Below are 12,283 nucleotides of genomic sequence, written 5' to 3'. Positions count from 1 at the left end.
CGCACAGAGTCGGACACGACTGGGGCGACCTAGCAGCAGCAGCAGCAACGCAACTGTACTAGCCAAGAGAGTCACATATTTAATACCAACACTTCTAAGCCTTACGACACCACCATTATAATATAATGTAATCCCAGTTTTACCGAAATGAGGAAACTAAGGCTCAGCGAGGTCAAGTGGCAGGCCCAAGTTCACAGAACTAAAAAGTGGCAATGAATGAAGGGTCTAACGGAGGCGTGTGATGGGCGCGCCGGGCGATGGCTTCGCGGAGAGCGGGGGGTTACAGAGTGTGCACAGCGCCGGCGGCCCGGTTCCCGGAGGGCTGGCAGAGGCAGGCCCTCTGCACCCCGGGGCTCAGGGGAGCACAAGCTCCCAGAGGCGCGGCCCGGCTCTGCCCCTGCTGCGCGGGCCGCCCCGCCCCCGCTCCGCCCCCAGCCCGCCCCGCCCGGGACCGCAGACGGCGCCCGGCGGCGGCGCGAACGGCAGCGAGGAGGGTGGCTCCGGGCTCGGTGCTCACCGCGACTTCCCGCGCAGGGCCCGGCCGGACCAGGACGCGCGTCCTCAGCGGCGCTGGAGGATGCGGCCGCGGTGCCGGGCAGCAGCAGCGGGAAGCCGGGTGCCCTGCAGGTAGGAGCTCGCCCACTCGGCGGGCGCGGAAACTTGGGCCGAGTTTGCGGGCGGCGCGTGGGGAAGGGGCGGGTGGCGCTGCCCCAGGGCGCCCCTACCGGCCGGTCCCGGGATGGAGCACGCTGGGCCTGGGCCGATGTGGCGTGGCTCCTACTTGCCGCGGAGGGGGACCCCGGCGGGCGGGCTGCGGGCAAGGGTCGCGCCGCTGCCCCGACTTTCCCTGGATTTCGAGGCCCCGGGGGCCTGGTAGCGCTCTGGAGCTCGGGTAACCGATCCGGCGCGGGGCTGGCGAAGAGGAGCTAAGGCCGAGCCCTCGGGCCTCCCGCGGGGCCCGGCTCACGTGGACTGCCCGGGCGGAGATGAGGGGGCGGCGGGGGCCTGGCCTGGGGGCGGCTGGCACTGAGACGCCTTGGGGCCCTGGACGCGCCCTGCTGGGACGGGACGGCCCTGCGGTTTCCTCGCTAAGGCTTGACTCACCCTCTGGCCGCAGCCCAGGCTGGCGGGATCGCCCGGAGGCGGTGGCTGCCCGAACTCTGCTGCCGGGCCGCCCCCTGCCCCGGCCCTCCCGCCAGTTTTTAGATGTCGGTCCGTGGGGCCCGGTGCGCCGACCTGCCCGCGTGCACACGTGTGCGGGACCCCGAGCGAGGGGAGAACGCAGTTCTGGAGGGGAGTGTGTGCAGATACGGGCCAGGCATGTACTTGCAGGCACGGGTTTGCATGGGTGGCGGCCTGTGTATCGGCCTGCTGGGGTGCACGTGCGCCCCAGCGCCACCGAATAGAGCATGGGGCCGGCCGGAAGCCGCCGGGGTCGGGTGCGGCGGCAGCCCCAAGGCCAGGTCGGTCGGTTGAGGGCCCCAGGCACTGGAGTTCAGGGCGAGGCAGGTAGAGGCCAGGGGCGTGGAGCGGATCCCGCCACCCTTCCCCCACCGCTAGAGCCTGGGCTGCCCCTAGATGCGGTTGTAGCGTACGCAGGGCCCAAAACCTCAGCCGGGGGAGGTGTGATAACACGGGAAGCGGAGCCGATTCAGCCTTTAAGAGGCGCTGGCCACAGCTGGGCAGGATCGCTCTCTTCTTCCTGGTCTTGCCCAATGTCTATCAGGAGACCCCTTAGGCGTTGGAACTGGGCCAGAGAGCTGTTTGCGCCCCCTGCTGTTTAGGGCAGGGATGGCACGGCGGCAGTGGGCTTCTCTCCTGGGCGCTGCTTGAGAATGGGCCTACCAGCCCAGCTCCAACTTGTCAGGAAGCCGCTGGGTGGCCCCAAGGGTGATGTGGCCCTGCTCCCTGGAGCCCTGCCCTTCTTCAAACAATTGCTTGCCTCTTGGGTTGTGTGAGGGAAGGAGGCACCTACATTTGGGCTACCACTTGGTGTGGAGAGGAGCCTTGCCTTGAGGGGTTGTGTGCTGGGCTCTCCACCTCCTAATAGCAGGAGGTCGTGTTACCCCCATACCCTTCATAGCCCTCTGCTGGTTCCCTGGAGCCCTCATCTCTCCCCCAATGACTTGGGGGGTCCCAAGTGGCCTCACCTTTATTGGATGAGTCCCAGGGGTGTCACAGGAAGTCCCCAGGGCGAAGGGCACACAATGGGCAGAGCCCAGGAGAGAATGGCTCTTGGGGGCCGGGGCTGGGTATGGAGAAGGTCCCAAGGAGTGGTGGGGTGGGGGAAGTGAGACTAGAGCCTACACTTAATTAACCCAGAGCTCCCCAAGGGCAGGGGTCTCAACACCACCCCCCCCCCCCCCAACCATACAACCACCTCTTGCAAAGCCGCTGCGCACCGGGGTGGGAGGCTTTCCCCTTGGGATGCAGCGCCCTGTTGTAGGGCACTGCCATCGGTATTGTGGCCCCGCTGCCCCTTCCTGTCTTCTCAGGAGCATCTGCTGCTTCAGGCTGGTCTGAGGTTAGTCTGGCCAGGAGGTGAGACAACTGTCTGAGTGTTGCCCGGCTTCCTTGGTGCACTTAGGCTGGAATAAGGGTGGTCACTGGCTCCCATAATACCCTTGGCTTTTCTTGGCATATTTTCAAAATGTGCCAGTCTAACTCTGAGCCTGTGGGTGTCATTGGTCACCAGCTGAAGGGAGAGAACTGCAGGGGTTGGGAGGGGGGGGTGGAGGTTGGTCTTGGCTTGGTGACAGAAACCTGTGACACCTGGCCCACGGCCTAATCATAGCAAGATTGAGCTTATTCATCCTTCTTAAGCCACCTGAGGGTTTCGGGGAACAGGGCACTGGGGGAGGTAGAAGCAGGTCAGTGTGGTTCTAGCAGACTGGCCTCAGATGACCTCGCCTGGGCCACGGGGTACCTGCTACCTTGAGGAAATCCGTGTTGACCTCTCTGGGCCTTGCCTGGCCTTGCTTGGGGACCTTAGAGTCTTTCTCTGGCATTCGGTTTTTCCTTCAGTACAAGGGGGTCATTGCCAACTAGCACTTTGTGACCCATAGAAGCTCCTCCCTGGATATTCACAGCTTCTCGCCTCTCCACCTGCTCCATGGTCCTGTGCTGCCCCCGTGTGCCTTGGGACAACTGCAGCTTGGGGGCTGGGATGGACACAGGCTCTCCTCCTGCACTTTTGTGGGAGCTTCCTGTTGGTGCCACAGCGCCATCTGCTGGACAGTCTTTGCTCTCCTGCTGGGGTTTGTTCTTGGGTGAGGGTGGGGGTTACACCAAAGGTTCCCCTGGGCCACCTCTCCTGGGGACTGCTACTCTCTAAAACCAAGCCAGTCACAGAGACAGAAACATAGATCAATGGAACAAAACAGAAAGCCCAGAGATAAATCCACGCACCTTGGACACCTTATCTTTGACAAAGGAGGCAAGAATATACAATGGAGAAAAGACAGTCTCTTTAACAAGTGGTGCTGGGAAAACTGGTCAACCACTTGTAAAAGAATGAAACTAGAACACTTTCTAATACCATACACAGAAATAAACTCAAAATGGATTAAAGATCTAAACGTAAGACCAGAAACTATTAAACTCTTAGAGGAGAACATAGGCAAAACACTCTGTGACATAAATCACAGCAGGATCCTCTATGACCCACCTCCCAGAATATTGGAAATAAAAGCAAAAATAGACAAATGGGACCTAATTAAAATTAAAAGCTTCTGCACAACAAAGGAAACTATAAGCAAGGTGAAAAGACAGCCTTCACCTGGGAGAAAATAATAGCAAATGAAGCAACTGACAAACAACTAATCTCAAAAATATACAGGCAACTCCTGCAGCTCAATTCCAGAAAAATAAACGACCCAATCAAAAAATGGGCCAAAGAACTAAACAGACATTTCTCCAAAGAAGACATACAGATGGCTAACAAACACATGAAAAGATGCTCAACATCACTCATTATCAGAGAAATGCAAATCAAAACCACTATGAAGTACCATTTCACACCAGTCAGAATGACTGCGATCCAAAAGTCTACAAGCAATAAATGCTGGAGAGGGTGTGGAGAAAAGGGAACCCTCTTACACTGTTGGTGGGAATGCAAACTAGTACAGCCACTATGGAGAACAGTGTGGAGATTCCTTAAAAAACTGGAAGTAGAACTGCCTTATGATCCAGCAATCCCACTGCTGGGCATACACACTGAGGAAACCGGAAGGGAAAGAGACACGTGTACCCCAGTGTTCATCGCAGCACTGTTTATAATAGCCAGGACATGGAAGCAACCTAGATGTCCATCAGCAGATGAATGGATAAGAAAGCTGTGGTGCATATACACAATGGAGTATTACTCAGCCATTAAAAAGAATACATTTGAATCAGTTCTAATGAGGTGGATGAAACTGGAGCCTATTATACAGAGTGAAGCAAGCCAGAAAGAAAAACACCAATACAGTATACTAACGCATATATATGGAATTTAGAAAGATGCTAACAATAACCCTGTGTACGAGACAGCAAAAGAATCACTGATGTATAGAACAGTCTTATGGACTCTGTTGCAGAGGGAGAGGGTGGGAAGATTTTGGAGAATGGCATTGAAACATGTATAATATCACGTATGAAACGAGTTGCCAGTCCAGGTTCGATGCACGATACTGGATGCTTGGGGCTAGTGCGCTGGGATGACCCAGAGGGATGGTATGGGGAGGGAGGAGGGAGGAAGGTTCAGGATGGGGAACACATGTATACCTGTGGCGGATTCATTTTGATATTTGGCAAAACTAATACAATTTGTAAAGTTTAAAAATAAAATAAAATAAATTAAAAAAAAAAAAAAGAATACTGGAGTGGGTTGCCATTTCCTTCTCCAGCGGATTTTCCTAACCCAGGGATTGAACCCACGTCTTCTGCATTAGCAGAAAAAAAAGTATATATATATAAAATAAATAAATTTTAAGAAAAGATAATAATAATAAAAAGTAATAATAAAACCAAGCCAGTATGTGTCCTTCTGGGCCTAGGGACTTGGTTCCAGGTCTGTCTGCCATTTTTTAAGAAGACTGAGAGGTCAGAAAATGAGATCTAGAGTGTCGCAGGAAGTCTGGATTTCTAGACAGTGCCTGATTCCACACCTTGGCTGCTGTAGGAATCTGGAAATCACTGTGGCATCTAAGACTTCAGAGCTTGTAGTGGGAAGTAGGAAGCCTGCTTCTCATGCCATCTCTTCCATCAGTGACTGGGATAAACAGGACTCCTCATCTATACACGGATGGAAGCAGGAGCAGGAGGAGTAACCAAGCAAAGTGACCCCAGAGTCTGAAACTTCAGAAGGGGTCTTGGGAGTCAGTGGAGTAAAGCTGAACTGAAGGGACTCCCGGAGTGGGGTAGGGGTATAGTAGAGCTACTGTGTAAGAATTCTTTAAGCCAAGGGTTTTACAGCTTTAGAAATAAAGTTGGCTCCTGCATGCATTCATTCATCCATACATGAATGGGTGTACTTAGCATATGTGAACCCATACATGAATGGGTGTACTTCGTGTCCATATGTGATTGTACTCAGTGAGCATCTACCAAGTGCCAAGTTCTTAGGCATGGCAGTGAGTCAGTGAGAACAGCAGTTCTCTGCTGCTTGCCTGTGGCCTGTGTTTTGACAGCCCCTGCCTCTTCTCTCTCCCAGGTCAGCGTTTGAGTAGCTGGGGCCCTGGAGGGCTTGAAGCCTTCACAGTGATGGCGGAGAAGCGGCCACTGGGGACCCTGGGGCCTGTGATGTATGGGAAGCTGCCCCGCCTGGAGGCAGACTCCGGGCCCGGCCACAGCCTGCCCCCCTCTGCTGGAAACCAGGACTCCTGCAGCTACAAGGGTGCCTACTTCTCCTGCCCCATGGGGGCTCCTCCTAAGACAGGGTCTGAGCGATTGGCACCTTGGACCCCGTACCCACCCTTGTACCCTACCAGCATGGCAGGACCCCCACTCCGAGCAAACAATCTTCTGACCAGCTGCCTGCTCTACCGCCCGTCCACAGAAAGCTCTGAGAAGGTGCAGGACTCTGGCCCTGTCGAGCTCCTGCCCTTTGGTCCCCAGTCTCACTCCTACCCAGGTCCCCCACTGGCAGCACCCAAACCTGTCTACCGTAGCCCCCTGTGTTACGGGCTCGCGACTTGCCTGGGAGCGGGGGCACCGAAGAAGCCTCTGGATGTTGACTGGACGCTGGTGACCGGGTCCTTGTTACCACCAGTGGGCCCATCTTGTTCTCTGCCCCCAGCCTCTGGCAAGGGCCAGTTCCTGGATGGCACCTTCTTGCGTGGGGTGCCAGCTGGGGCATCTGACAAAGACTCCTCGGTGAGCTTCTCCCCCTGCCAGGCCTTCTTGGAGAAGTACCGGGCCCTCCATGGCACAGGCTTCCTGGCCTCGAAGTATGCAAGTCCTTACTCTGGGGACCCCAAGCAGGCATTGTCTGAGGGCCCCCCGAGTCCTTGGACCCAGCTGGCCCAACCCCTAGGACCAGCCTGCCAGGATGCAGCGCCCCCACACTATCCGCTGCCCCACCCCACACAGCCCGTGCCTTGCCCGCCAGCCTGTCGCCACCCAGAGAAGCCAGGCAGCTACAGCTCAGTGCTCCCACTGCAGCCACTGGGAGCCCCCAAGGGGGCCGGGTACCCAGCTGGTGGGCTAAACAGCCCCTACCTGAGGCAGCAGGCCATTCAGACACCCTATATGCCCCCAGTGGGGCTGGACCCTTACGCCTACCCCTCCGCCCCACTCCCGGCACCCTCGCCAGGCCTCAAGCTGGAGCCGCCTCTCACCCCACGCTGCCCACTGGACTTTGCCCCCCAAACGCTGGGCTTCCCCTATGCCCGGGAGGACCTCTCTCTCTATGGAGCATCCCCAGGACTTGGAGGGATGCCACCTTCCCAGAACAGTGTGCAGGCCTTGCCAAAGCCCGGGGCATTCCAGCGGGCATGCCAGCCTCTGCCTGCCAGCCGGCCGTGCTCAGAGCCCATGAGGCCTGCAGAGAAGCCCGTGCAGGAAGCCGAGGAGAAGATGTGGCTGCCCAGCTGCAGAAAGGAACATCCCCAGCCACAGCCACAGGCCCAGGCCCAGCCCCAGCCACAGGCCCAGCCCCAGCCCCAGCCCCCGCCCCGGCTTGATGAGCACCCCGGGGCACCCATTGTCATCGGAGATAGTCCAGTTCCGCGCACCCCACCGCCGCTCCCACCCTGTGCCCAGGAGCGCCAGTCTCTGCCACAGAATGAGGGCTCACTGCCCCCCAGCTCTCCACCCATGCCGGTCATCGACAATGTCTTCAGCCTGGCCCCCTACCGTGACTACCTGGATGTGCCAGCACCCGAGGCCCCAGCTGAGCCTGAACTGGCCCCAGCCCCCAATGAGAGCCACGACAGAGACTGTGGAAGGTCCCTGCCTGCCCAGGAAGCCCCTTCCAGTGAGCACCCCTCACTTAAGGAGGAGGTGGCTCTGGACTTGAGTGTGAAGAAGACCACCGCCGAGGCCTCCCCCACCAAGGTCCCTCATCCCATGGGACGTGCCAAGCCCACCGCAGCCGTGGATATGCCGGCCACAGGAAGCAATGTCTCCAACGTGCCAGGTACAGGGGACACGGTCTCCGATCCGCAGGGCCTGCAAAAGGCAGTCACAGAGGTGCCAGAACCACCTGGGCTACCAGTGACCACAGAGGCCACCCCAAGGACCAACTTCCACAGCTCGGTGGCCTTCATGTTTCGAAAGTTCAAGATCATCCGGCCAGCACCCTTGCCTGCAACTGTGGTCCCCTCTGTGCCCACGCTGGCCCCTGCCCCAGCCCAGCCCGTACCCACCCCCACTCCCGTGCCCCCTGGACTACAGATGCTCACCCAGCCCTTGCCCATGGCCTGCTTTGGCCTGACACTGCCCAGCCCTCCAGCTGTAGCCATGGCCTCCCCTGCCTCCATGCCTGCCCCAGCTCCGTCGCCCGCACCGGCTCCGGCTCCAGCTCCCGCTCCAGTTGCTGGCCCCTCCCCAGCTTCTACCCCCACCACGGCCGACTCCTCAGAGCAGCACTTCGCAGGACTGCACGCATCCTTGTGTGATGCCATCTCAGGCTCCGTGGCCCACTCCCCACCTGAAAAGCTGCGCGAATGGCTCGCGACGTCTGGGCCCTGGGGCCGGGCGGCGTGGCAGGACTGCCAGGGCGTGCAGGGGCTGCTGGGCAAGCTGCTGTCGCAGCTGCAGAGCTTCGTGTGCACGCAGCAGTGCCCCTTCCCCCACGTGGTGCGGGCCGGAGCCATCTTCGTACCCATCCACCTGGTGAAGGAGCGGCTGTTCCCGCGGCTGCCGCCCGCCTCCGTGGACCACGTGCTGCAGGAGCACCGCGTGGAGCTGCGGCCCACCACACTGTCGGAGGAGCGGGCCCTGCGGGAGCGGGCCCTGCACGGCTGCACCTCGCGCATGCTGAAGCTGCTGGCGCTGCGCCAGCTGCCCGACATCTACCCAGACCTGCTGGGCCTGCAGTGGCGGGACTGCGTCCGCCGCCAGCTGGGTGAGCATGGGGCCACCCCCGTAGCCGCCGGAGCTGTGTGAGCGAGTGACAGGTGTGTGGGCTGTGTGAGTGGTCACCGCTGGGGGCTGAGGGATTCCTGGGCCTCTGGGAAGGACTCATGCCTGGTACGGGGGAAAGGCAGGGGCTGGCTTCCTGGGGGGGGCCCCCATCCCTCTTCACCCCCAGTGTCAACAAGCACCTTCACAGCCTCCTCTGTGAGCCCCTGAGCATGTCAGCTTGCCAGCTGCTGTGTCCCCAGGGAAACTTGGCCTTCCTTCCCGGATCCCTGCCCCGCTTCTTCCTCCGTTGTGCCTTTTCCATCTTTGGTGCAAGTCTCTCCTCTGGTGTTCCTGGGGCTCTGACCAGGCCCTGAGTTCTGTCTGAGGTCATTTCCCCTTGTGTGTGTCCTGCCCCAGCTCCACATTTCTGAGCTCAAACCCCAAGTCCCCGATTGCTTGCTGGGCTTCTGCACCTGGGGTCTCTCCCGACCCTTAGCTTCACCCAACCCCACTCCTGAGCATCTGCCTGACTTGCTTCCCACCCCAGTCTGTCCCAGCTCAGCGAGCAGCACTGTGCTCACCCAGCACTCAGTAGTTCCCCCGTCCTCCCAGGCAGACACTGGAGTTGCCTGTGAGTCGGAGTGCTGTTCTGTGGTTTGCTTTTCCCTGCCACATGAAGTCTGTGCGTGGTATGCTCGCCTGTGACCTTGTGTCTGAGGGCATCTTCTGCATCAGGTCAGGCAGCTGGACCTTGCTCTCAGGAGGGGCTGAGTGCCGCCCGGGTGGACCGTGGCCATCGTACTTAGCCAGGGCTTTGGTGATGGCACCAAGTGGTGTCTGTCGCTGCCTGTCCTGCTTCGGGACATTTGGCATCGAAGGCTGAGGCCCCCTCTGTAGTCCGCGCCCACCTGACCTTCCGTCCTCCAGGCCTCTGGCTCTGTCTCCGCAGAAACTCTTTCCTGTCCCCTTCCCATCCTGGCAGCCTTCCCCTGGACTTCCATCTGGTCCAGGCTCCATAGAGAGGAGACCTGAGGCAACAAGGTATAGATGTGGAGCTTGGGGTCTGAGTGACGAGCATTGCTGACCCCTGAGCACTTAAGAGATTGAGTTATTTGCCCTAATGGGGTGCAAAGAACATGCAAATGCAAGTATTCTATTCTTGGATGAGAAGGAATGAAGGTGGATGGGTGTTGATGCCTCACTCACAAGCCCCCCAGCCAGTCTTATCTCTACATTTGGGCTCTCTGGGGCCCACAGAGGGGCGGGTCATTTTTCCTGTGCTGCCTGCTGGGCAGTGGGGTCCAGACCGAGTCTATGAAAGTGGGGTCCAGCTTCCTGCCTCAGGCTGCATTTTGGGGCCCCATCTCCACCCTTCCGTATCTTTGTGGAGCTGCTCCTCAGAGGTGTCCTTAGACAGGGCTCCCCTGACAGCCTGCCTTCCAAGCAGGAGCCCCCTCCCACCCCTCCCCCCGGGCAGTGCTCTCAGCCCAGCCTTGCCTGGGCTCTGGCCCTTGTTCTGGCTCTGGGGGTGATGTGTCAGGGCCCCCTCTGTTCCCCAGTTCCCACAGCTATTCATTGAGCCTTTAGATCAGACCAGTGGTATCTGGCCTGTTGCGCCCCTTTCCTCTCGTCCTTGTTCCCAGACAGGCCCTGGCGGGGGGCCCTCATTAGATATAGTGCTGGCATCACCTGGGGAGAGGCCCGCCTTTTTGGCTTGACGGGCTCGACAGTCTTGTCCGTGGGCATGTGCTGGGAAGGGTCGTGATGTCTGTGACCTTACCAGGGCTGCCCTCACCCGGGACAGCAGAACCACTGGTTTAGCTGGTTTTGGGGGCCCAAAGATGGGACCTGAGGGTGTTCTGGGTCTGCGGTCTGACAGTCTGTTCATTTTCCAGGTGACTTTAACACTGAGCCTGGATCAGTGCCCTCTTCAGAATCCACCATGGCCAGAGAGGAGCCGGGGAGCCTAGACCTGACTTGGAAGTCGGCTGCCCCCAAAGCCAAAAAGCCAGGGAGGAAGCCACCGACCCCTGGCCCAGAGAAAGCAGAGGCTACCGCTGCGGGGGGGTCCCGAGGTGCCTCCCCCACCCCTGCTGCTGGCGCCAGCTTGCCCGGCCCCACGGTGAAGGCACGCTTCCGCAGCCTGCTCGAATCTGCCTGGCTCAATGGCCTGGCACTGCCCACTTGGGGCCACAAGGCCTCAGGACCGGACCGGACCGCACCACGCCCGCAGCTGTTGGGCAGCCAGAGCCACCAGCTGTAGCCTTGGATCACCACTGCTGTTTGGAGATCTGTGGATCGCTCTAAGCCCCGCTTCTGCCATTCCAGCTACTGAGGACTAGGAGCGGACACAGCCTTGCGGTTTTTCCAGCTTTTACCCTGCTCCCCGCCCCTCACCCCAGGCTGGGCTGAGAGCCCCTGAACTTTTAACTTGAGGGTGTTTATCAGAAAGGATATTTCCTATTAGAGAAAACGTGTGGGCCTTGGAGCACAACAGACTTGGGCTTGAGTCCTGGCTCCTGTTCCTGGCTGTGTAACTGGGCGGGCCCCTGCCTCTCTTGTGCCCATGGTTCTCCATTTGTAAAATAGCACAACACAGCCTACCTCAGAGGGTTGTTGTGGAGTGGTGCCCGACACACACCCGTCACGGTTTGCTCTCTGCTTCCTGCCCCAGGACAGGAGACGGGATCTCAGCTGGGGCCTTCCTCCAGAAAGTCTTGGTGTCATCTTAGAGTGGTCCCTTGTCTAGTGTATGTGGCTCACACACTTTCTAGAGTCATTTCTGAGGGAAGCTTAGAGCTGCAGCCCCAGCATTGGGGGTTTGACCCTAACCCCCCAGTCTGGAGCTCCCTGAGGGAGCTCTTCCCCTTCCACAGGGGCATAGGGATACAGCCCGGGGCTGGCATCCTTGCCCTGCTGCTTTTGCCCCTGGGGGGCCCTGGCCTGTGATGAACTGACCCAGTGACTTCCCTGTGCTGCTGCCGTGACCTGGTGCATTTCCCCCAGAAGTTATGTGTTTGCAGGAAGCCAAGCAGCTACAGGGACTCAGGGACTCAAAGGGACAGGCTGAGTGACAGCTCAGCCCTGGAAGTCTCCGAAGATGTCAACTAAGTAAGGACTTTGGCCCTCCCCACACCAGGGTCCCAGCAGCCAGGCCTGCTGTGGTTAGCTCCTTGCAGAGTGCTGAACTGAGCCAGAGACTGGCAAGTTGGGCCCCTGGCCTAGTTAAGGTTTGTAATAAGGCTGTGGGCCCTGGAGACAGGCCATTAAACATTAAAAACATTTGGGTTGTTTTGGACCTGAGGCTTGACTTTGTCTTAATGAGGGTAGGGGTATGTGTCACAGGTTGGTTCCATGTGTCATCACCAGGTCCCTCGCCCTTCATTCACAGTCTGCAGCTCTCTGCTCCCAGCCCACACGTGCCGAGGCTCTCCAGCACCCTCTGCCCGCTAGCTCTGGCCATGTGGGTCCTGGGGGTTACTAGTCTGTAGCCCACTGCCCAGTGAGAAATGCTGGTCACCAGACACCATCGCATACCCCTCTCCCAGGACCAAGGACATGCCTGCCAAGTTCTAGGTAGGACAGAGCTGTCCCCATCCCCCCACCCCACCCCTGGGACAGCCCCTCTCACATCTTAGCTGGGCTTAGGTTCCCTTCAGACACCTTGCCTCTGCTGGCCTGTATTCCTACAGGTTTGTTCTCAGGGCTGCCGAGGTGCTTCCTAACCATCCATCTG

At 58.8% G+C, this 12,283-nt stretch overlaps 1 protein-coding gene across 2 annotated transcripts; it reads left to right on the top strand.

The window, feature by feature from the left end:
* Window positions 1-446: 446 nt before the first annotated feature.
* Window positions 447-11,845, top strand: C21H15orf39 (chromosome 21 C15orf39 homolog). 2 transcript variants are annotated; one of them, XM_019983842.2, is made up of 3 exons: window positions 447-627; window positions 5,693-8,600; window positions 10,443-10,663. In XM_019983842.2, exon 2 carries the CDS (start codon window positions 5,743-5,745, stop codon window positions 8,587-8,589), a length of 2,847 nt encoding a protein of 948 aa, XP_019839401.2. In that variant the 5' UTR covers window positions 447-627; window positions 5,693-5,742; the 3' UTR covers window positions 8,590-8,600; window positions 10,443-10,663. The 2 variants fall into 2 exon arrangements, with proteins under 2 accessions (XP_019839401.2, XP_019839400.2); XM_019983841.2 differs by having other exon boundaries at window positions 448-627; window positions 5,693-8,548; window positions 10,443-11,845.
* The last annotated feature ends 438 nt before the right edge of the window (window positions 11,846-12,283 follow it).

This window comes from Bos indicus, chromosome 21, assembly GCF_029378745.1.
Source record: "Bos indicus isolate NIAB-ARS_2022 breed Sahiwal x Tharparkar chromosome 21, NIAB-ARS_B.indTharparkar_mat_pri_1.0, whole genome shotgun sequence".
Lineage (NCBI taxonomy): Eukaryota > Metazoa > Chordata > Mammalia > Artiodactyla > Bovidae > Bos > Bos indicus.
The sequence above is the reverse complement of the archived record's forward strand: the minus strand, read 5'-3'. Positions and strand labels throughout refer to the sequence as shown.

Bases quoted from the DNA above. Each gene is read 5' to 3' on its own strand.
- C21H15orf39 (XM_019983841.2), top strand. From the start codon at position 5,743: ATGGCGGAGAAGCGGCCACTGGGGACCCTGGGGCCTGTGATGTATGGG. The intron at 8,549-10,442 runs GTGAGCATGGGG...TTCATTTTCCAG, and splicing joins CTGCGTCCGCCGCCAGCTGG to GTGACTTTAACACTGAGCCT.